This window comes from Mobula birostris, chromosome 10 (assembly GCF_030028105.1).
Source record: "Mobula birostris isolate sMobBir1 chromosome 10, sMobBir1.hap1, whole genome shotgun sequence".
Taxonomy (NCBI): domain Eukaryota; kingdom Metazoa; phylum Chordata; class Chondrichthyes; order Myliobatiformes; family Myliobatidae; genus Mobula; species Mobula birostris.
The window spans coordinates 148,001,032-148,023,110 of NC_092379.1; the positions used below are offsets into that span (position 1 = coordinate 148,001,032).

The following is a 22,079-nucleotide window of genomic DNA, read 5'->3' on the forward strand; positions in this document are numbered from 1 at the left end:
GGCCAGAACCCTTCATCAGGACCAAAGGGTTCCGGCCCAAAACGTCGACTGATCTTTTCCATGGATGCTGCCCGACCTGCTAAGTTCTTCCAGCATGTTGTGAGTGTTGCTTTGACCCCAGCATCTGCAGATTATTTTGTGATTACGAAACTACCAGCCAAGTTTCTTTCTTGCATCCACAGAATCGCCTGTCTGACTCCTTAACTATAGCATCCCCTATCACTACTGCCCTCCTCTTCCTTCCCCTACCCTTCTGAGCCACAGGGCTGGACTCTGTGCCAGAGGCACAGCCACTATCGCTTCCCCCAGGTAGGCCATCCCCTCCAACAGTACTCAAACAGCAGTACTTATTGTCAAGTGGTACAGCCACAGGGGTACTCTCTAGTACCTGACTCTTCCCCTTCCCCCTCCTGACTGTGACCCACTTGTCTGTCTCCCATGGCCCCGGTGTGACCACCTGCCTATAACTCCTTTCTATCTCCTCCTTGCTCTCCCTGACCAGGCGAAGGTCATCGAGCTGCATCTCCAGTTCCCTAACTCTGTCCCTTAGGAGCTGCAGCTCAACACACCGAGCGAAGATATGGCCATCCGGGAGGCTGGGAGACTCCAAACACCCCACATCTGAGACCGAGCACAGAAAACTGGCCTCACACTCATACTTCCTCCTTTCCGCAATTAACACAGATAAACCTACCTCACCTCCTCCTGTTACCACCTAAGCCCGTTGAGCCAAAGCCCTACCATTCTGCTGCCTCTCACTCCACTGTCCACTGGATACAGCAGTCTTTTTAAACTTTTTGCCCGCTACTGGCTGATGTCATGCGCCTGCGCAGTCTTGCATCTCTTTTACCCGAGTGTAAAAAAACTCCTTTCGCTCCGAAAAATCAGCCGTTCACTCGCAGCCTTCTTGCTCCGAACTTGTAAACAAATCTTCCAAACGAATCAGGTATGACGTTGTTGGCATCACTGAGTCATGGCTGAAAGAAGATCATATTTGGGAGCTTAACTTCCAAGGATACACATTGTATTGAAAGGACAGGCAGGTAGGCATAGGGGGTGGAGTTGTTCTGTTGGTAAAAAAAAAAATCAGATCGTTAGAAAGAGGTCACAGAATCTTTGTGGGTAGAGTTAAGAAAATGCAAGGGTGAAAAAAGACCCTGATGGGAGTTATATACAGGCCTCCGAACAGTAGCCAGGACGTGGGATATAAATTACAATGGGAGATAGAAAAAGCATGTCAAAAGGGCAGTGTTACAATAGTCATGGGGGATTTCTATATGCAGATAGATTGGGAAAATCAGATTGGTTTGGATCCCAAAAGGGCAAATTTGTAGAATGCCTACAAGATGGCTTTTTAGAGCAGCTTGTAGTTGAGCCTACAATGGGATCAGCTATTCTAGATTGGGTGTTGTGTAATGAACCGGATTTGATTAGGGATTTTAAGGAAAAGCAACACTCATGAAGCAGTGATCATAACATGATAGAATTCACCCTGCAATTTGAGAGGGAAAGCTGACATCAGGTATCTCAGTATTACAGCAGAGGTTCGTGAATTATAGAGGCATGAGAGAGGGGTTCTCCAGCTCACTGTACTATTTATAAAAGTGTCCCTGATACCGGCCATCCATCTGCTGCTGTCCCATCAGCTGCAGCATTGCGGTTGTAAGATTACGGAGGAAGGCAGAGGGATGGGTGAGGGCCCAGGTTCAGACTGCAGCATATTGGTAAGGACTGCACTAGAGGTAGAGGGCAAACTAAATCACGAGTGGAGTGACAGGTGAACAGTAACGTAGTGGTGGTGAAGACCTTACACCTCTTCTCAGGTTAAGGATGGAGCTTGGCCCAGGTATTCCAAGTAAAAGGAAACTTTTGTCAATCGTTCCCGCACTGAGAAAAGCAGGTTTATTTTTAATTTCATTTAATGACTTGCATCTGTGGCAGGTAAACAGAGCATTCATGTACTATGATGCTTGTTTATACAGAACATTTGCATTGTGCAATTACTTTTAATCTGCAGTCATTGTTTCAGCAACTTTCCACGATCACCAGCCAATGATTCCCTCAGAGGCTCTGACTGAGATAGAAACATTTAGATCTCAGGCCTGGGATTCAGTCATCTGCCATTCGAAGCTCCTTTGTCAAGTCAGCCAGTGCAGGAGTGAGTTAAACATCATTGCCGCAATGTCCATGGGAAAATCTTCACAAAAGCAGATGAGAGATTTGCTACTGAAACATTTTTGTTGGCACATAAATATTTTCAGTCACCGTTCCAGATCAAATGTTCAGGATCTCCACGTTTCTGTGGTTCCTCTTTGTCCAGCCAAAAAAGTACATGAACTCCAGTATATGCAGTCTGGCACCCTGAACAGGGTCAAACAAACAGCTGGTAATTCCACGCTTGGAAAAATAAAACCCACATATAAACACGGCCAGAGAAGAGTCAGATGATTTTAAGTTGTTTTATGGTGAACCCACATAGCTCAATAAACTAATTTATTCCACAAGAAGCAGGTAACTTGTTTAAAGGATCTGTGAATTATACACATACCGAGTAATAAGGATTACTGTTGGCTTGGACAGTTGTGAAGCACGATAGGCTGCTCAAGCCTCACCTCTGGTATGCTACACTATGCACATCTTTGTTAATAGGGCAGCAAGGGACACTCCGCAGGAGCTGGCAAACACCGCAGGTACCGGACTCTCTGCAAAAGGTGCTTTTGCAACATTCAATAAAGAAACACAATTAAAATAACCAAATCTGTACAAAAGAACAAATGGAACTCGTATACCTTCACGCTCCCAATCTCTCCTACCACTGTCGAAATATAAAGGCTGCAGTTCTTGCCCATAACAACTGCGCTTATATAAGAAAAGAACAGAAATCTAGTCAACAATGGCTTAAAAATAAATTCAAGTCAAAACCCTTTACATTTAGTGCTATTCATAAAGAGGTTGCAAGCAAATAATAAGAGCAACCTGATGTTGTACTTAGAATTGACCCTGTGAATGTTAGTTATATGAGAGTATGTGATTCTGCCTGGACTTTGGAGAGACTTTCACAATCTCTCTGATCCTAAGTTCTGAAGTAAAAGTAAATGAGCAATTTCAGGAAGAAAAAAAACTCAAAGGAGAAAATATTTCTCTGAATTCCTACAGTCAATTCTTTACACATTGACATATATTAATGGCACTGCACATTTTACACCATATTACTACAGATACACTCTGTCCCAAACTCCGATTCAGACATTCTATCGGCAAACACTGTCACTTTGGTGAACATTCAGGGTCTGCAGTGAAAGACAAGCAGGAGTCAGACGTTGCCACTGGAGTCACTCTCATCGCACTGGCGTTTGCCGAGTTACCGTTTCTGATGTTCTCATCCAGACAGTCTGTGGAGAGACTGAGGAACACATCATCACTCTGCCCCTGACTGAAAAAGAATAAAATTATAAACTGTAAAATTACACATTAAAAACAACCATCCAAAGACCAAAAAACTTTAAACAGCAGAGGTACTTAATGAATACTTTACTTCAGTATTCACCATGGAAAAGGATCTTGGCAATTGTAGGGATGACTTGCAGTGGACTGAAAAGCTTGAGCATGTAGATATTAAGGAAGAGGATGTGCTGGAGCTTTTGGAAAGCATCAAGTTGGATATGTCACTGGGACCAGATGGGATGTACCCCAGGCTATTGTGGGAGGTGAGAGAGGAGATTGCTGAGCCTCTGGTGATGATCTTGCATCACCAATGAGGACCGGTTCCGGAGGTCTGGAGGGTTGTGGATGTTGTTCCCCTATTCGAGAAAGGGAGTAGAGATAGCCCAGGAAATCTTCATTAAGATGGAGAGTGACATAGTTAATTCAGAAACAAAGGTTCTGAACTTAAAGAGGGGTAACTTTGAAGGTATGAGACGTGAATTAGCTAAGATAGACTGGCAAATGACACTTAAAGGATTGACAGTGGATATGCAATGGCAAGCATTTAAAGATTGCATGGATGAACTACAACAATTGTTCATCCCAGTTTGGCAAAATAATAAATCAAAGAAGGTAGTGCACCCATGGCTGACAAGAGAAATTAGGGATACTATCAATTCCAAAGAAGAAGCATACAAATTAGCCAGAAAAAGTGGCTCACCTGAGGACTGGGAGAAATTCAGAGTTCAGCAGAGGAGGACAAAGGGCTTAATTAAGAAGGGGAAAAAATATTATGAGAGAAAACTGGCAGGGAACATAAAAACTGACTGTAAAAGCTTTTACAGATATGTAAAAAGGAAAAGATTGGTAAAGACAAATGTAGGTCCCCTACAGACAGAAACAGGTGAATTGATTATGGGGATCAAGGACATGGCAGACCAATTGAATAATTACTTTGGTTCTGTCTTCACTAAGGAGGACATAAATAATCTTCCAGAAATAGTAGGGGACAGAGGGTCCAGTGAGATGGAGGAACTGAGCGAAATACATGTTAGTAGGGAAGTGGTGTTAGGTAAATTGAAGGGATTAAAGGCAGATAAATCCCCAGGGCCAGATGGTCTGCATCCCAGGGTGCTTAAGGAAGTAGCCCAAGAAATAGTGGATGCATTAGTGATAATTTTTCAAAACTCTTTAGATTCTGGACTAGTTCCTGAGGATTGGAGGGTGGCTAATGTAACCCCACTTTTTAAAAAAGGAGGGAGAGAGAAACCGGGGAATCATAGATCGGTTAGGCTAACGTCGGTGGTGGAGAAACTGCTGGAGTCAGTTATCAAAGATGTGATAACAGCACATTTGGAAAGCGGTGAAATCATCGGACAAAGTCAGCATGGATTTGTGAAAGGAAAATCATGTCTGACGAATCTCATAGAATTTTTTGAGGATGTAACTAGTAGAGTGGATAGGGGAGAACCAGTGGATGTGGTATATTTGGATTTTCAAAAGGCTTTTGACAAGGTCCCACACAGGAGATTAGTGTGCAAACTTAAAGCACACAATATTGGGGGTAAGCTATTGATGTGGATAGAGAATTGGTTAGCAGACAGGAAGCAAAGAGTGGGAATAAACGGGACCTTTTCAGAATGGCAGGCAGTGACTAGTGGGGTACCGCAAGGTTCAGTGCTGGGACCCCAGTTATTTACAATATATATTAATGACTTGGATGAGGGAATTAAATGCAGCATCTCCAAGTTTGCGGATGACACGAAGCTGGGTGGCAGTGTTAGCTATGAGGAGGATGCTAAGAGGATGCAGGGTGACTTGGATAGGTTGAGTGAGTGGGCAAATTCATGGCAGATGCAATTTAATGTGGATAAGTGTGAAGTTATCCACTTTGGTGGCAAAAACAGGAAAACAGATTATTATCTGAATGGTGGCCGATTAGGAAAAGGGGAGGTGCAACGAGACCTGGGTGTCATTATACACCAGTCATTGAAAGTGGGCACGCAGGTACAGCAGGCGGTGAAAAAGGCGAATGGTATGCTGGCATTCATAGCAAGAGGATTCGAGTACAGGAGCAGGGAGGTACTACTGCAGTTGTACAAGGCCTTGGTGAAACCACACCTGGAGTATTGTGTGCAGTTTTGGTCCCCTAATCTGAGGAAAGACATCCTTGGCATAGAGGGAGTACAAAGAAGGTTCACCAGATTGATTCCTGGGATGGCAGGACTTTCATATGAAGAAAGACTGGATGAACTGGGCTTGTACTCGTTGGAATTTAGAAGATTGAGGGGGGATCTGATTGAAACGTATAATATCCTAAAGGGATTGGACAGGCTAGATGCAGGAAGATTGTTCCCAATGTTGGGGAAGTCCAGAACGAGGGGTCACAGCTTGAGGATAAAGGGGAAGCCTTTTAGGACCGAGATTAGGAAAAACTTCTTCACACAGAGAGTGGTGAATCTGTGGAATTCTCTGCCACAGGAAACTGTTGAGGCCAGTTCATTGGCTATATTTAAGAGGGAGTTAGATATGGCCCTTGTGGCTACGGGGATCAGGGGGTATGGAGGGAAGGCTGGGGCAGGGTTCTGAGTTGGATGATCAGCCATGATCATAATAAATGGCAGTGCAGACTCGAAGGGCTGAATGGCCTACTCCTACACCTATTTTCTATGTTTCTATGAAATTACAGACCAATGAGTCTTACTTCAGTGGTTGGTAAGTTAATGGAGAAGATCCTGAGGGGCAGGATTTATGAACATTCGGAGAGGCATAATATAATTAGGAATAGTCAGCATGGCTTTGTCAAAGGCAGGCCGTGCCTTATGAGCCTGACTGAATTTTTTTGAGGATGTGATTAAACACATTGATGAAAGTAGAGCCGTAGATGTAGTGTATATGGGTTTCAGCAAGGCATTTGACAAGGTATCCCATGCAAGGATTATTGAGAAAGTAAGAAGACATGGGATCCAAGGGGACATTGCTTTGAGGATCCAGAACTGGCTTGCTCACAGAAGGCAAAGAGTGGCTGTAGACAGGTCATATTCTGCATGGAGGTTGATTACCAGTGCTGTGCCTCATAGATCTGTTCTAGGACCCCTACTCTTCATAATTTTTATAAATGACCTGGATGAGGAAGTGGGGGGATGGGTCAGTAAATTTGCAGATGACACAAAGGTTGGGGGTGTTGTGGATAGTGTGGAGGGCTGTCAGAGGTTACAGAGGGACATTGATAGGATGGAAAACTGGACTGAGAAGTGGCAGATGGAGTTCAACCCAGATAAGTGTGAAGTGGTTCATTTTGGTAGGTCAAATATGATGGCAGAATATAGTATCAATGGTAAGAACTCTTGGTAGTGTGGAGGATCAGAGGGATCTTGGGGTCCGAGTCCACAGGACACTCAAAGCTGCCACACAGGTTGACTCTGTGGTTATGAAGGCATATGGTGCATTGGCCTTCATCAACCGTGGGATTGAGTTTAAGAGCCGAGAGGTAATGTTGCAGCTATATAGGACCCTGGTCAAACTCCACTTGGAGTACTGTGCTCAGTTCTGGTCGCCTCACTACAGGAAGGACATGGAAACCATAGAAACGGTGCAGAGGAGATTTACAAGATTGTTGCCTGGATTGGAGAGCATGCCTTATGAGAATAGATTGAATGAACTCGGCCTTTTCTCCTTGGAGCGACGGAGGACAAGAGGTGACCTGATAGAGGTGTATAAGATGATGAGAGGCATTGATCGTGTGGATAGTCAGAGACTTTTTCCCACGGCCGAGATGGCACAGTTTTAAGGGGCTTGGAAGTTGGTACAGAGGAGATGTCAAGGGTAAGTTTTTTTTTACACGTGGAGAGTGGTTATATGGTTATGGTTATATGGTTATAGTGGTGAGTGTGTGGAATGGGCTGCCAGTGATGGTGGTGGAGGCGGATACGATAGGGTCTTTTAAGAGACTCCTGGATAGGTACATGGAGCTTAGAAAAATAGAGGGCTATGGGTAACTCTAGTAATTTCTAAAGTAAATACATGTTTGGCACAGTATTGTGGGCCAAAGGGCCTGTATTGTGCTGTAGGTTTTTGATGTTTCTATGAACCCTTAGGAGACAGTGATCACAATAATGATTGAGTTCAACTTGAAATTTAATAGGGAGAAAGTAAAGTCTGATGTCGCAGTATTTCAGTAGAGTAAAGAAAATTACAGTGGTATGAGAGAGGAGTCGGCCAAAGTAAATTGGAAGGAGCTGCTGTAGGGAAGACAGCAGAGCAGCAACTGTGAGATTCTAGAAAAACTGAGGAAGTTGCAGAATAGGTGTATTCCAAAAACAAAGAAATACTCAAATGACAAAATAGTGCAACCGTGACTTTCAAGGGAAGTCAAAGCTAATGTAAAAACAATAGAGAGGGCTTACAACAAAGTGAAAATTAGTGGGAAGATAGAGGAATAAACTTTTAAAAACCTACAGAAAGCAACTAAAATAATCATTAGGAGGGAAAAGATGAAATGTAAAAGCAACCTAGCAAACAATATCAAGGTGGATAGAAAAACCTTTTTCAAACATATTAAAAAAGATGAGAGTGGACATAGGACCCATAGAAAATTAGGCTGGAGAAATAATAACAGGGCACAAGGAGATGGTAGATGAACTAAATGAATATTTTGCATCAGTCTTCACTGTTGAAAACCCTAGCAGTGTGCCAAATGTTGAAGGATATGAGGAAAGAGAAGTGAGTGCAGTTACTATCATAAGGGAAAAGATGCTCAAAAAGCTGAAAGACCTAAAAGTACATAAGTCACCTGGACCAGATGAACTGCACCCTAGGGTTCTGAAAAAGGTAGTGGTAGAGATTGTGGAGGCATTAGTAATGACCTTTCAAATATCATTGGACCCTGGCATGGTGCCAGGGGACTGGAAAATTGCAAATGTCACTCCACTCTTAGTGGTTGGGAAGATGCTGGAGTCAATTGTTAAGGATGAGGTGATGGAGTACTTGGTGACACAGGACAAGCTAGGACAAAATCTGCATAGTTTCCTTCAGGGAAAATCCTGCCTGAGGAACCTGTTTGAATTCTTTGAGGAGATTACAAGCAGAATAGATAAAGGGGATGCAGTGGATGTTGTATATTTGGACTTTCAGAAGGCCTTTGACAAGGTGTCACACATGAGGCTGCTTACCAAGTTAAGACCCTATGGTATTACAGGAAAGTTACTAACATGATTAGAGCATTGGCTGATTGGTAGGAGGCAGTGAGTGGGAATAAAAGGATCCTTGTCTGGTTGGCTGCCAGTGACTGGTGGTGTTCCGCAGGGGTCAATGTTGGGACCACTTCTTTTTATGCTGTATATAAATGATTTAGATAATAGAATAGATGGCTTTGTTGCCAAGTTTGCAGATGAGACGAATAATGATGGAGGGGCAGGTAGTGTTGAGGAAACAGGAAGGCTGCAAAAGGACTTAGACAGATTAGGAGAATGGACAAGAAAGTAGCAAATGAAATACAGTGTTGGAATGGTTGTGTACTTGGTAGTAGAAATAAACGTGCAGACTGAGTCATGGCTGAAAGAAGATCATAGTTGGGAGTTTGATATCAAATGATATACTTTGAAAGAAGGCATAGGCAGTGGTGTGGTTTTATTGGTAAGAGATGGAATTACATCTTTAGAAAGAGGTGGCACAGGGTCAGAGAATATTGAATCTTTTTGGGTGGAGTAAATAAACTGTAAGGGTGGGAAAAAAAACCATTATAGGAATGAGATATCAGCCTCCAACAGTACCCAAGATGTGGGGTTGGGTTTACATAGTGAGCTATGTAATCTCCCAATGCGATCTCAACCCCATAGCATGAATGAAATACAGTGGTGCTAGAAAGCCAGTAAACCCCATAGAATTTTCTCTATTCCTGCATAAACATGACCTAAAATGTGATCAGATCTTCTGTAAGTCTTAGCCATCCCTCCTTACAAAACTGCTTCAACTCTGGGATGATGGTGCATTTCCCCACATGCACTGCTTGCTTTAGGTCCTTCCACAACATTCCTATAAGATTAAGGTGGCCTTTGACTCAGCCATTCCAAAACATGAAAATTTCTTCTTTCTTAACCCATTCTGTTACTGATTTACTCGTCTTTTGGACCATTGCCTTGTTGCATTATCCAATTTCTATTAAGCGTCAGATGACAGACCATTACTCTGACATTCTCCTGTAAAATGTCTTTGATATAATTTTGAATTCATCACACCCTCAACGATTACAAGCTGTCCAGGCCCTGAGGCAGCAAAGCAGCCCCAAACCATGATGCTGCTTCCACCGTGCATCACAGTTGGGATGAGGTTTTGGGTGTGGGCGTGTAGTGTCCTTCTTCCTCCAAACACAGTGGTCTGCATTTCTGCCAAAAAGTCCAACTTTTGTTTTATCTATTCACAGAACATCGTCCTAGAAGCAGTGTAGAATATCCAGGTGGTCGTTTGCAAATTTGAGATGCACAACAATGTTTTGTTTGGAGAGCAGTGATTTCCTCTGTGGTGTCCTTCCATGAACACCATTCTTGTTCAGTGTTTTTCCTATAATGGACACATGATCTGCACTTCAGCAAGTTCTAGATGTTTCTGCAGGACTTCAGCTGTTACTCTTGGGTTTTTTTTTTACTCCAGCACTGCACGTTGTGCTCTTGGTGTGATCTGTGCAGGATGCCCACTCCTAGAGAGAGTAGCAACAGTACTGAGTTTCCTCCATTTGTAGACAGTTTCTCTTACTGTTGACTGATGAACACTCAGAACTTTGTAAAAGCTTTTGTAGTCTTTTCCAGCTTGATACATCTCTACAATTCTTCTTCTAAAGTCCTCTGAAAGTTGTTTTGATCGAGGCATGGTGCACGTAAGTAGATCTTTCTTGAGAAGAACAGGCTGTCAGTAACATGAATTTTTTCAAAAAATCGGGCAGGGCATCTCTACAATCTACACCTCCAATCTCATCTCATTGAATAGTACACCTGACTCCAAGTAGCTTTTGGAAAAGGCATTACCTCAGAGGTTCACAAACTTTTTCCAACAGATACATGTAATATTGGATCATTTTTCTCAATAAATGAACAAGTATAATGTTATTTATTAATTGGGTTCTCTTTACCTAGCTTTGGGACCTGTGTGGGACTCGTCACATTTTAGGTCATATTTATGCAGAAATACAGAAAATTCTACAGGGTTCACAAACTTTCTAGCACCACAGTGCAACGTTGGAATCAGAATCAGGTTTATTATCACTGGCATGTGATGTGAAATTTGTTAACTCAGCTGCAGCAGTTCAATGCAATACATAATCTAGCAGAGAGAAAAAAATAAAAAAATAATAAACAAGTAAATCAATTACAGTATACGCATATTGAATATTTTTTAAAAATGTGCAAAAACAGAAAGACGTTATATTAAAGTGAGGTAGTATCCAAAGCTTCAATGTCCATTTAGGATTTGGATGGCAGAGGGGAAGAAGCTGTTCCTGAATCGCTGAGTGTGTTCCTTCAGGCTCCTCCTACCTGATGGTAACAGTGAGAAAAGGGCATGCCCTGGGTGCTGGAGGTCCTTAATAATGGATGCTGCCTTTCTGAGACACTGCTCCCTGAAGATGTCCTGGATACTTTGTAGACTAGTACCCAAGATGGAGCTGACTAGATTTACAACCTTCTGCAGCTTCTTTTGGTCCTGTGCAGTAGCCCCTCCATACCAGACAGTGACGCAGCCTGTCAGAATGCTCTCCACAGTACAACTATAGAAGATGCATGGTCATGCACTTCGGTAGTAGAAATAAATGTGCAGACTATTTTCTAAACAGGGAGAAAATCCAAATATATGAGATGCAAAGGGACTTGGGAGTCCTTGTGCAGGACACCGAGGTTAATTTTCAGGTTGAGTCGGTGGTGAGGAAGGCAAATGCAATGTTAGCATTAGTTTCAAGAGGTCTAGAATACAAGAGCAGGGATGTGATGCTGAGGCTTTATAAGGCACTGGTGAGGCTTCACCTTGAGTATTGTGAACAGTTTTGGGCTCCTCATCTAAGGAACGATCTGCTGGCATTGAAGCAAGCTCAGAGGAGGTTCACAAGGATGATTCCGGGAATAAAAGGGTTATCAATGTAAGGAATATTTGATGGCCCTGGGTCTGTACTCGCTGGAATTCAGATGGATGAGGGGGATCTCACTGAAACCTTTCGAATATCGAAAGGCCGAGTCAGAGTAGATGTGGAAAGGATATTTCCCACAGTGGGGCAGTCTAGGACAAGGGGCACAGCCTCAGGATAGAGAGGTATCCATTTAAAATAGATGCAGAGAAATTTCTTTTGCCAGAGTGTGGTGAATTTGTGGAATTTGTTACCACAGGCTGCTGTGGAGGCCAGGTCATTGGGTGTATTTAAGGCACAGATTCATAGGTTATGATTAGACATGGCATCAAAGATTACGGGGAGAAGGCCTGGGAATGGGGCTGAGGAGGGGAAAAGAAGGATCAGACATGATTGAATGATGGAGCAAACTCGATGGGCCAAACGCTATGTCTTATGGCATGAAGGAACTTGAGCTGCAGCTCAAGATATGGTCATTTGGGAGGCTGGAGATCACCCAGAATCCCCACATCTCAAAGAACACAACACAGTCCCTAGAGCCATTCTCACTGCTCCAAATATGCACTAACAGACAAAGAATGAAGAGTGAAGAAACTTACCACATATTTACCTTGCCCAAGCCTGCTCTCACTGAAGCGTGATGAGCTAAAGCCTTCCCACTCTAACACTGGTCCGCTCACACAATGGCTGCTCTGCTTCTCCCTGCCTTATCTTTACCTGCCCCTGCTATTGAATCATGACTGCGCTGCCAAATAAAGCCATAATCCAACAAGTTTCTTCTTTAAAATCTCTCGCTCACAACCTACGTGAGGTCCTCGCAGCCAATTCGATTGCAACTGTGCTACCAAAAAAAGCTGAAATCCCACAAAATCTCCTTTTTTAAGTCTCTTACTCCCAGATCTGTAGGAGGCCTCCTGTGCTGCCTATAAAGGCCTGGCTAATTCACCCTTTATTCAATGTAATCTTATCTTCTGGACCAGTCAATATAGACAATATCCACTCACTACTTGGCCACATCTTCAAACACACACAATTAAACTGGTGAGACACCAGCTCCCACAGACAGAGCCATGCTGACTATTCAGGATCAGTCCTTGCCTTTCCAAATGCAGGCAGATCCTGACGCTCAGAATCCACTCCAGTAACTCAATCACCGGACTGAAGTTCCCTGGCTTGACCTTGCAGCCCTTCTTAAACTAAGACACAACATTAACCACTCTCCAGTCTTCTGGCACCTCAGCTGTGCCTAAAAATGATTCTAAACTCTGTGCCAGGAGCCCCTTGCTTCCCAGTAAGTTGGGAATGATCTGGGTCAGTGCACAGCTGTTGTCTGGGGAACGTCATGGTTAATTGTGAGGGGAAGTGACTGCAAACAAGAGCAGATGCGACTGGCAGTGATGAGGACTCACCTGGTAGTAGTACAAACACTATCAGTCTCCTTGTTTAAGGAAAGAAGCTAATTCAATGGAAACAGTTTACTGGACCAATACCTGGACCGATTAGGCTTCTAAGACAGGAAAAATTCTACAGGCTGGCATTTGGAAGAGAAAGTCGGGTTTTGGCAGAGCGGTGTGGAGAGTGAAAGGGGTCTTGGTAGAATAGATTGGGGAGGGTGAGGGAGGGATCTCATTGAAACCTATAGAATATTGAATATCTCTTACTAGCTCTTCCTTCAGTTAGTCCTGACGAAGGGCCTCGGCCCGAAACATCGACTGTACCTCTTCCTAGAGCCTAGCCTGCTGCGTTCACCAGCAACTTTGATGTGTTGCTTGAATTTCCAGCATCTGCAGAATTCCTTGTGAATATTGAAAGAACTTGATAGAGTCAATGTGAAGAGGATGTTTCGTATGGTGGAGGAGTCTAGAACCAGAGGGCACAGCCTCAGAATAGAGGGACATCCATTTAGAACACGGATGAAGAGGAATTTCTTTAGAATTCATTGCCATAGGCAGTTGTGGAGGCCAAGTCTTTACATTTATTTAAGACTAAGTTTGATAGACACTTAATTTTTCAGGGCATGAAGGGATACAGGGAGAAGGCAGGAGATTGGGGCCAAGAAGGAAAATGGATCAGCCATGATGAAATGTCAGAACAGACTCATTGGGCTAAATGGACTAATTCTGCTCCAATGCCTTACTGGAGAAGGAGAGAGAGGTTCAGGGACTTTTGAACAAGAGGGGATAACTTCAGTCCCCCCAACAGTGAACTGTTCCCACAACCTGTGGACTCGCAGTCAAGGATTCTTCATCTCATCTCAATATTTATTGATTATATATTCATTATTACAATTATTTTTTTCTTTTTGTATTTACACAGTTAGTGTCATTTGCACACTGGTTGTCCAGCCTGTTGGTGCGGTCTTTCATTGATTCTGCTGTGGATTTTGCATTTATCGAGCGTAATGAGTATCACTGTCTTATATGGTGATGTATATATAGTTCGATAATAAATTCACTTTGAACTTTGAATGGTCTACACAGATTGGATGTGGAGAGGGAGATGAGGGTCTAAACAGAATATATTTGAGAGAGTCAGTAGGGTCTACACACAGTAGACTGGAGAGGGACAGTGGGGATCTATGCAGAGTGCATTCAAGAGGGTCAGAGGGGGTCTACACAGAGTGGATTGGAGGGGGTGACTGGGACTACACAGTGTATTGGAGAGGGTGACGGGGTCTACACAGAGGATTTGAGAGGGTCAGTGGGGGTCTACACAGTGGATTGGAGAAGGTCAGTGGGGGTCTACACAGTGGATTGGAGAGGGTGACGGGGTCTACACAGTGGATTGGAGAGGGTCAGTGGGGGTCTGCACAGTTGATTGGAGAGGGTCAGTGGGGGTCTGCACAGTTGATTGGAGAGGGTCAGTGGGGGTCTACACAGTGGATTGGAGAGGGTCAGTGGGGGTCTACACAGTTGATTGGACAGGGTCAGTGGGGGTCTACACAGTGGATTGGAGAGGGTCAGTGGGGAGTCTACACAGTGGATTGGAGAGGGTCAGTGGGGGTCTACACAGTGGATTGGAGAGGGTCAGTGGGGGTCTACACAGTGGATTGGACAGGGTCAGTGGGGGTCTACACAGTGGATTGGAGAGGGTGACGGGGTCTACGCAGTCGATTGGAGAGGGTGATTGGGTCTACACAGTGGATTGGAGAGGGTCAGGGGGGTCTACACAGAGTGGATTCGAGAGGGTGACTGAGTCTACACAGTGGATTCGAGAGGGTGACAGGGTCTACACAGTGGATTGGAGAGGGTCAGTGGGGGTCTACACAGTGGATTGGACAGGGTCAGTGGGGGTCTACACAGTGGATTGGAGAGGGTGACGGGGTCTACACAGTCGATTGGAGAGGGTCAGTGGGGGTCTACACAGTGGATTGGAGAGGGTGACGGGGTCTACACAGTCGATTGGAGAGGGTGATTGGGTCTACACAGTGGATTGGAGAGGGTCAGGGGGGTCTACACAGAGTGGATTCGAGAGGGTGACTGAGTCTACACAGTGGACTCGAGAGGGTGACAGGGTCTACACAGTGGATTGGAGGGGGTCAGTGGGGGTCTACACAGTGGATTGGAGAGGGTGTCAGGGTCAACGCAGAGCGCATTGAAGAGGGTGAGAGGGCCTTTATTTTTCTAATTTAGAGATACAAGCTTAGAGGCCTAAGTTGCCCAATTTCACATACATGACCAGGTAACCTACATTCCCATATGTCTTTGGAATGTGGGAGGAAACTGCAACACACAGACGAAATCTACATGATAACAGGGAGAATGTACCAACTCCTTTCAGACAGCAGGAATCGAAGCCAGATTGCTGATGATGTAATAGCACTACACTAACCAATATGCTGCTGTGCTGTCCTGAACTTCTTACATATGAATCCCCAGATTTTCATATTATTAGAACAAGACAACACCAGAAACTGCAGTTCCTGCCTAGACACACACACCCCTCCCTTTACAGGGAAATGTCTCTGCTGCTCGTTCACTGAACCCTGTGACAGATGCCAGTCATTCAGGGAGTCGGGGATATATGCCAGCATTGGCACCAACGTATACATTCTCTGATCAGATGTGTTTCATCATATGGATCATGCGTAATGTGTTTATGATCATGTGTGCCTATGTTCATGAATGTGAAGGGGTCAGAGTTGTGTCCATGCACAGTCTACACAGATGGTATGAGGTGCTGAACAAACACCAGCAGCTAACTGTTGTTGAACCTTCAGATTTCAAAGATCCAGAGAGCAAGGAAGATGGCTGAGCAGAGTTCACTTCTCAACAGCAATGGGAAAATGTCTCTTTAATACAATAAACAGATACTGGAACAACACCAGTACAAGGGTATTCTCACCAGGAGTGGTGTTCTGGTGAGTGGGATGTTTCCGATGGCAGCATTGTTGCAGTTCCTTGGAAAAGTCGCTTTGGTTGGCTTTCAGCATCCATCTCACCTGAAGCACAAAGAGAGATCAATCATCAACACTGTGGACAAAACTACCTACACAACACATCAGGGTACCTCGCCCTCCATCTAAACGCTTGAGTCCTGCAGCCAGAAACCCAGGAAAGCACTCCAGCACTGGTGGATCACCTTTCTGACATGACAGTAGAATGTTCTGCGTCATTAGACCCTATGGTACCAGTGAAGGAGTGAATCCTTGACCCTTCACCCAATATCCGGTGAGGAACAGATCACCTAGTTATCGTCACACTCAAGAGTTGTGTACAAACGGGGCGCATGGCCATTCCCACAGTGAGACTGTACCACACCGCAGAAGAACCTTCCACCTTTTTGAAAACTGCTCTAAGGTACAAAAGACTTGCACTTTACATTTTAACAGGCACTAAGGTGGGAAAATTGTGAATAGCACAACTGTATCTGTAGATATCTTGGACACTATGGCAGCAATTACATTTTGACGGGCAGTACACAGTACGAATACTTGAAGACATCCACTAAAACTGGGCTATGTTTCAGCTTATGCTGTTTGTGAGACAACGGTGTCCTTAAAGAAAATACTCAGCAGGATAAACTGGAGGGGTGAAAGGTCCGTTCCACACACAGCAGCACATGAACACAACTCTCAGCATGCAACGGCTGGGGAATAACACCCGCCAATGGGGGAGTCCGGGCAACATCTGTGGCATTCAATGAATAAATCCATTACTGTGTCCCCTATTATCAACACGGAGCAGCCATGTGAATAGCACATCTGCAAGAGCAGGACTACAACTACATAACCTTGAGGAGTGGCTCACCTCCTGATCCCCCAAAGCAATTTCCACCCTGTCAGGACATGAGTCAGGAGGGGGAGGAATATTTTCAAGGCCACAGGATCACTCAAGCTGGGAAAGGCCAAAGAGCGAGTGAGAGATGGTTGTGATACAGGGAACTGCAAATTAACCAAGAGCAGCAATACAGTATTGATGGGGAACTCTGATTGACAAATAGACTGAGCAAACCAAATTAATGTTTTCAATATCAAGGTGAACTAATGGAACACTTTCGGTTCAGAATGTTGAAAAACCTTTTGGGAAGATGCTACTTCCTCGTGTTGGTACCTGGAACTTTAGTTGTATAAATGCTGTAGAATAACATGGATAGGGAGGTAGGCTGTCTGATTAGTAAATCTAAGTGACAGATCGTGAAAGTTGTCTGAAGATGCAGTCAGACATGGGTCAACTGTAAAACTGGGTGGAATTTAATCCAGACAGGTGGAAGATAATGCATTTTGCAAGATAATGCATTCTGGGAGGACACATGGCAAGACCTAAGAAACATTGATATCGAGACCTGAGGGAGGGGGTATCCCTGAAAATGTACTTTTTCTTGGTCTTTCAGCTTTTTGAGCACCTTTTCAATAGGTAATTGCACCCACTTCTCTTCCTTCACATACTACAACATCTGGCACACTGCTTGTGTCTTCCACAGTGAAGACTGATGCAAAATAATTGTTTAGTTCGTCAGCCATCTCCTTGACCTGGTTATTATTTCTCCTACCTCATTTTCTAGTGGTCCTATATCCACTCATGTCTCTTATTTATTACATACTTGAAAAAGGTTTTACTATCCACTTTGATATTATTTACTAGCTTGCTTTCGTATTTCACCTTTTCCTTTCTAATGATTCTTTTAGTTGCTCTCCGTAAGTTTTTAAAAACTTCCTAATCCTCTATCTTCCCACTAATTTTTGGTTTGTTGTATGCCCCTTCTTTTGCTTTTACATTAGCTTTGACTTCCCCTGTCAGCCATGATTGTATTTTTTTACCATTTGAAGTATTTTTTCCATTTTTGGAATACACGTCCTGCACCTTCCTCATTTTTCCCAGAAACACTCGCCATTGCTGCTCTGCTGACATCCCTGCCAGCAGCTCCTTCCAATTTACTTTGGCCAACTCCTCTCTCATACCACTGAAATTTCCCTTACTCCACTGAAATACTGCTACATCAGACTTTACTTTCTCCCCATCAATTTTCAAGTTGAACTCAATCATATTGCGATCACTGGTTCCAAAGGATTCTTTTACCTTAAGCTTCGTAACCGCCTCCAGTTCATTACATAACTCCCAATCCAGTATAGCTGATCCCCTTATAGGCTCAACAACAAACTGCTCTAAAAAGCTATCTCTTGGGCATTCAACAAATTCACTCCCTTGAGATCCATTACCAACCTGATTTTCCCAATCGATCTGCATGTTAAAATCTCCCATGACTATCATAACATTGCCCTTTTGACATGACTTTCTATTCTGTTGTAATCTGTGGTCCACATCCCAGTCACTGTTGGGAAGCTTGTATATTACTATCAACGGGGTTCTTTTACCCCTGCAGTTTTTTTTTTAACTCAACCCACAAGGATTCAACATCTTCTGATCCTATGTCACATCTTTCTACTGATTTGATGCCATTCTTTACAAGCAGAGCCACACCACCCCCTCTGCCTACCTTCCTATCCCTCCGATAGAATGTGTAACCTTGGATATTCAGCTCCCAACTACAAGCATCCTTCATCCACGATTCAGTGATGGCCACAACATCATACCTGGCAATCTGTAATAGTGCAACAAGATCATCCACCTTATTTCTTAGACTCTGCACATTGAAATGCAACACCTTACGGTATTTGCTACCCTTTCTGATTTTGCATCCCTAATGTACAGATACTCACCCTGTCCCATCACCTGCCTGCCCTTCCTCACAGCCTGACTGCACGCTATCTTTACTTTTTTACCATCCAACCCATCATGTGTCCCTTCACTCCGGTTCCCACTCCACTGCCCAATTAGTTTAAACTCTCCCCATCAACTCTAACAAACCTGCCCATGAGAATATTGGTCCCCCTTGGGTTCCGGTGCAACCCGTCACTTTTGAACAGGTCACACCTGCCCCGGAAGAGATCCCAATGATCCAAGAACCTGAAGCCTTGCCCCCTGCACCAGCTTCTCAGCCACACATTTATCTGCCAAATCATCCTGTTTCTACCCTCACTGGTCCGTGGCACAGGTAGCAATCCAGAAATTTCTACCTGGGAAGTCCTGCTTCTCAGCTTTCTACCTAGCTCTCTAAAATCTCTTTTCAGGACCTCTTTGCTTTTCCTCCTATGTCATTGTTACCGATATATACCAAGACATCTGGTTGCTCTCCCTCCCTCTCCAAAACATTGTGGACATGATCTGAGACGTCCCTGACTCTGGCACCTAGGAGGCACCTTACCATCCGGGTGTCCCGTTCACATCCACAAAATCACCTGTTTGTTCCCCTCACTCCTGAGTCCCCTATCACTGCCGCTCCCTTCTCTCTCCTTCCCTTCTGCACCACAGACCCATGCTCAGTGCCTGAAACCCGGGTGCCGAGGCATTGCCCCACGGAGACGTGGGTGGGCAGGATTGGAAAGCAGGTATCTGGTGTGTTTGACTAAGTATAGGAGTTGAAATGTCAGTTTGTAGCTGTACACAATGATCCGACTGTACTTAGCGATGTGTTCACCACACTGCAGGATGAATATGGTAGTGACAGAGAACGTGCAGAAGACATTCCAAGACTCGCCTGGGCTGGGTTACTGATAGAGGGGTGATTGGAGTCCCTTCCCCAGGACAAGGGAGGGGCCACAGGTATAATGGAAACATGAGGGGGAAATTTTCTGCACAGAAGATGGTGGGTATTTGGAAGGAACTGCCAGAGGAGGTGGAAGAGACAGAGACAATTACCACACTTAAAAGGCATTTGGACCAGTTCTTGAATGGGAACAGCAGGGAGGGATAACATTTGGCATGAACAAGGGGGCCCAACAGGCTCGTTGTTATACTGTACCACCGCACGGCCCAGAGATCCGCGAGAGGTACCGCTGCGTGGCCCGGAGATCCTTGAGTTGTAACATTGTATAAATCCATGAGAAGAGTTTATAACAGAGCCAGAAAATTGCAAGCTGGAAGAAGAATCATTCAGAAGATAAAACAGGCCCCTTGGCCCATCTTATCATATTGATGATTAAGCACAAACTGTAGAGAAGGTGCAGAGGGGATTTACCAGGAGTTGATGAGGAAAGTTTGAGTGAACCACAGCTTTTTGGAGCGAAGGAAGATGACAGGTGACTTGATAGAGGTGTACAAGATAAGAGGTTTTCATATAGTGGCCAGCCAGAAACTTTTTCCCTACGGCAGAAATGGCTAATATAAGGGGGCATAATTTTAAGGTGATTGGAGTAGCTTCTGGTAAGTTGGCGGCATGTTCAAACACAGCGGCCTCTCGGGGGCCAACCAAAGGTGCATTTTTCTTTTTAAAATGTGTTTTTTATGATTGTAAGACTATACTGTACTCCAAGAACAACAGGTACAGCAGATCTACAGCATCAGTGATCTGTTCCCTGTTCAGAGTTACCAGACAAGTCAGAGAAGGAGAAGCAAGACTTAGTTCAGAGAAGGAGAAGCTGGTAGTCGACTGAGGGAAGGATCAGAGGAGCCAGCCTGGGTGTACACCATCCTGCTGCCTGCTACTCGAAGACATCCGAGTTGGTGGACTGAAGGAACATGCAGTGTAACTGTAAATGACAGTCTTGGACGTTTCTCTTGTGATCGCAAGACCCTGTTGGACATTGATAATGTGAGATGCTGCAGGCCTGCTTCCCTTGTTTGGCAGTGAGACAGGTGACGAGGCAGCAGTGTGGCTTTGGCTGTAGCGAAGACGGGGCCTCCAGTGGGCTTGCCTGCTGCTGCAGTCTAGGTGAGATGTCACTGGAGGTGGTGTAGCGTGGAATCCGCGCTCAGTTGGGAGCTGGCTTCTCCCGTCACTGCTACCCGCCAGTGTATGACTGGCACAATGACAGGAGCTGTACGATCAATTTGCATGGCGCTCAGGGACTAGGAGTATACACGTTTTCTTACATAATGACGTGTGTGTTTTTTTTCTCTCTCGCTATTTTGACTGGCTGTTATGTACCTTGGCCCCAAAGGAACACTATCTTGTTTAACTGTATCCATGTAGAGTCTGAATGATACTGAAATTTGATTCGATATGAAAGGTATGTGGGGGAATGTCAGAGTTCTGCACTCAAAGTTCTACTTAACCCATTTCCTAGCACTTGGATTAGCCCACTTTGACAACTTGGTGCTTAAATGCTGTCATCACCCCCTCAAGCATCATGATCCAAACCCACCTCTCATTTAAAAAAAAATTCCTATCTTATTGATATTTCTTACTCCTCGACTTCACCTTACGGCCTCTGATAACTGACACATTTGTGCTCACAGATTCACATCTTGGCCACTTCCAATCTGAGGAAATTAAACTCATCCCATCCAGGCTCAGAACTTAGTGAAGGTTGTCCAAGCAATGAATGAAGAAAGCAATGTGAGAATAAATTAGCAAGACACAAGGACACTGTAAAGACTGTAAGGATTACTGAGGATATTTGTCCTTTACAGGCAGAAACTTGAAGGTAATGAATAAGCAAATGGCAGAATAATTAAACAAATACTTTGTGTAAAACTCTGTGAGGTTTCACGGTTAACATGATGGCTTCTCTGTGAGGCCTTACTGCTAATATAATGGTTTTTCTACAGCAGCAGTGTTTGGGTTATGACTAGAGATTGCGAGGGCTTTGGAATATGCACCATCCAATTAGAGGCGCATTGTTTCTTTCTTGTGCGTCTGAGAGGAGGTATTTGCGGTCTTTTGTCGGCGAGAGACGACGAGCGAAGACGCGAGAGGAGTGAGCTGGTATACCGCAGGACGCAGTGGACTTGAAGCAAGGGTTCGGTGGTCACTGATGCGCGGAGAAAATCGATGGGGAACTAATGGACAGAAAGCCGTCAGCTCCAAAGTGCACAATAGACTATTTCATTAAAATGGACCCTTTTACTTTTTGTTTTCTGTACAAACCCTATAGTCAAATTAAGAATTATAAAGCTCAATTGTTTAATTGCATATGGTGTACCATCTGATCTTTCATAGTACTGAGTTATAACAGGGAACACATCATGCAGCATCCACACAAACAAAGTTTCATCAGTTTGGCGGGGGTGGCAACTGTCTTCCCCTAGATTTACGCCAGCCCACCGAA

The 22,079-nt window shown here is 44.3% G+C and overlaps 1 protein-coding gene across 1 annotated transcript in view; it reads right to left on the minus strand.

Moving 5' to 3' along the window:
• Positions 1-1,883: 1,883 nt before the first annotated feature.
• pabir2 (PABIR family member 2) overlaps positions 1,884-22,079 on the minus strand; it is a 148,877-nt gene continuing 128,681 nt past the window's right edge. Inside the window, exons 9-10 of the mRNA XM_072271101.1 lie at positions 15,875-15,971; positions 1,884-3,433 (exon numbers count right to left, since the gene is read on the minus strand). Of these exons, the coding sequence (XP_072127202.1) occupies positions 3,268-3,433; positions 15,875-15,971 (263 nt within the window). The 3' untranslated portion in view covers positions 1,884-3,267. The remainder of the gene's footprint in view (positions 3,434-15,874; positions 15,972-22,079) is intronic.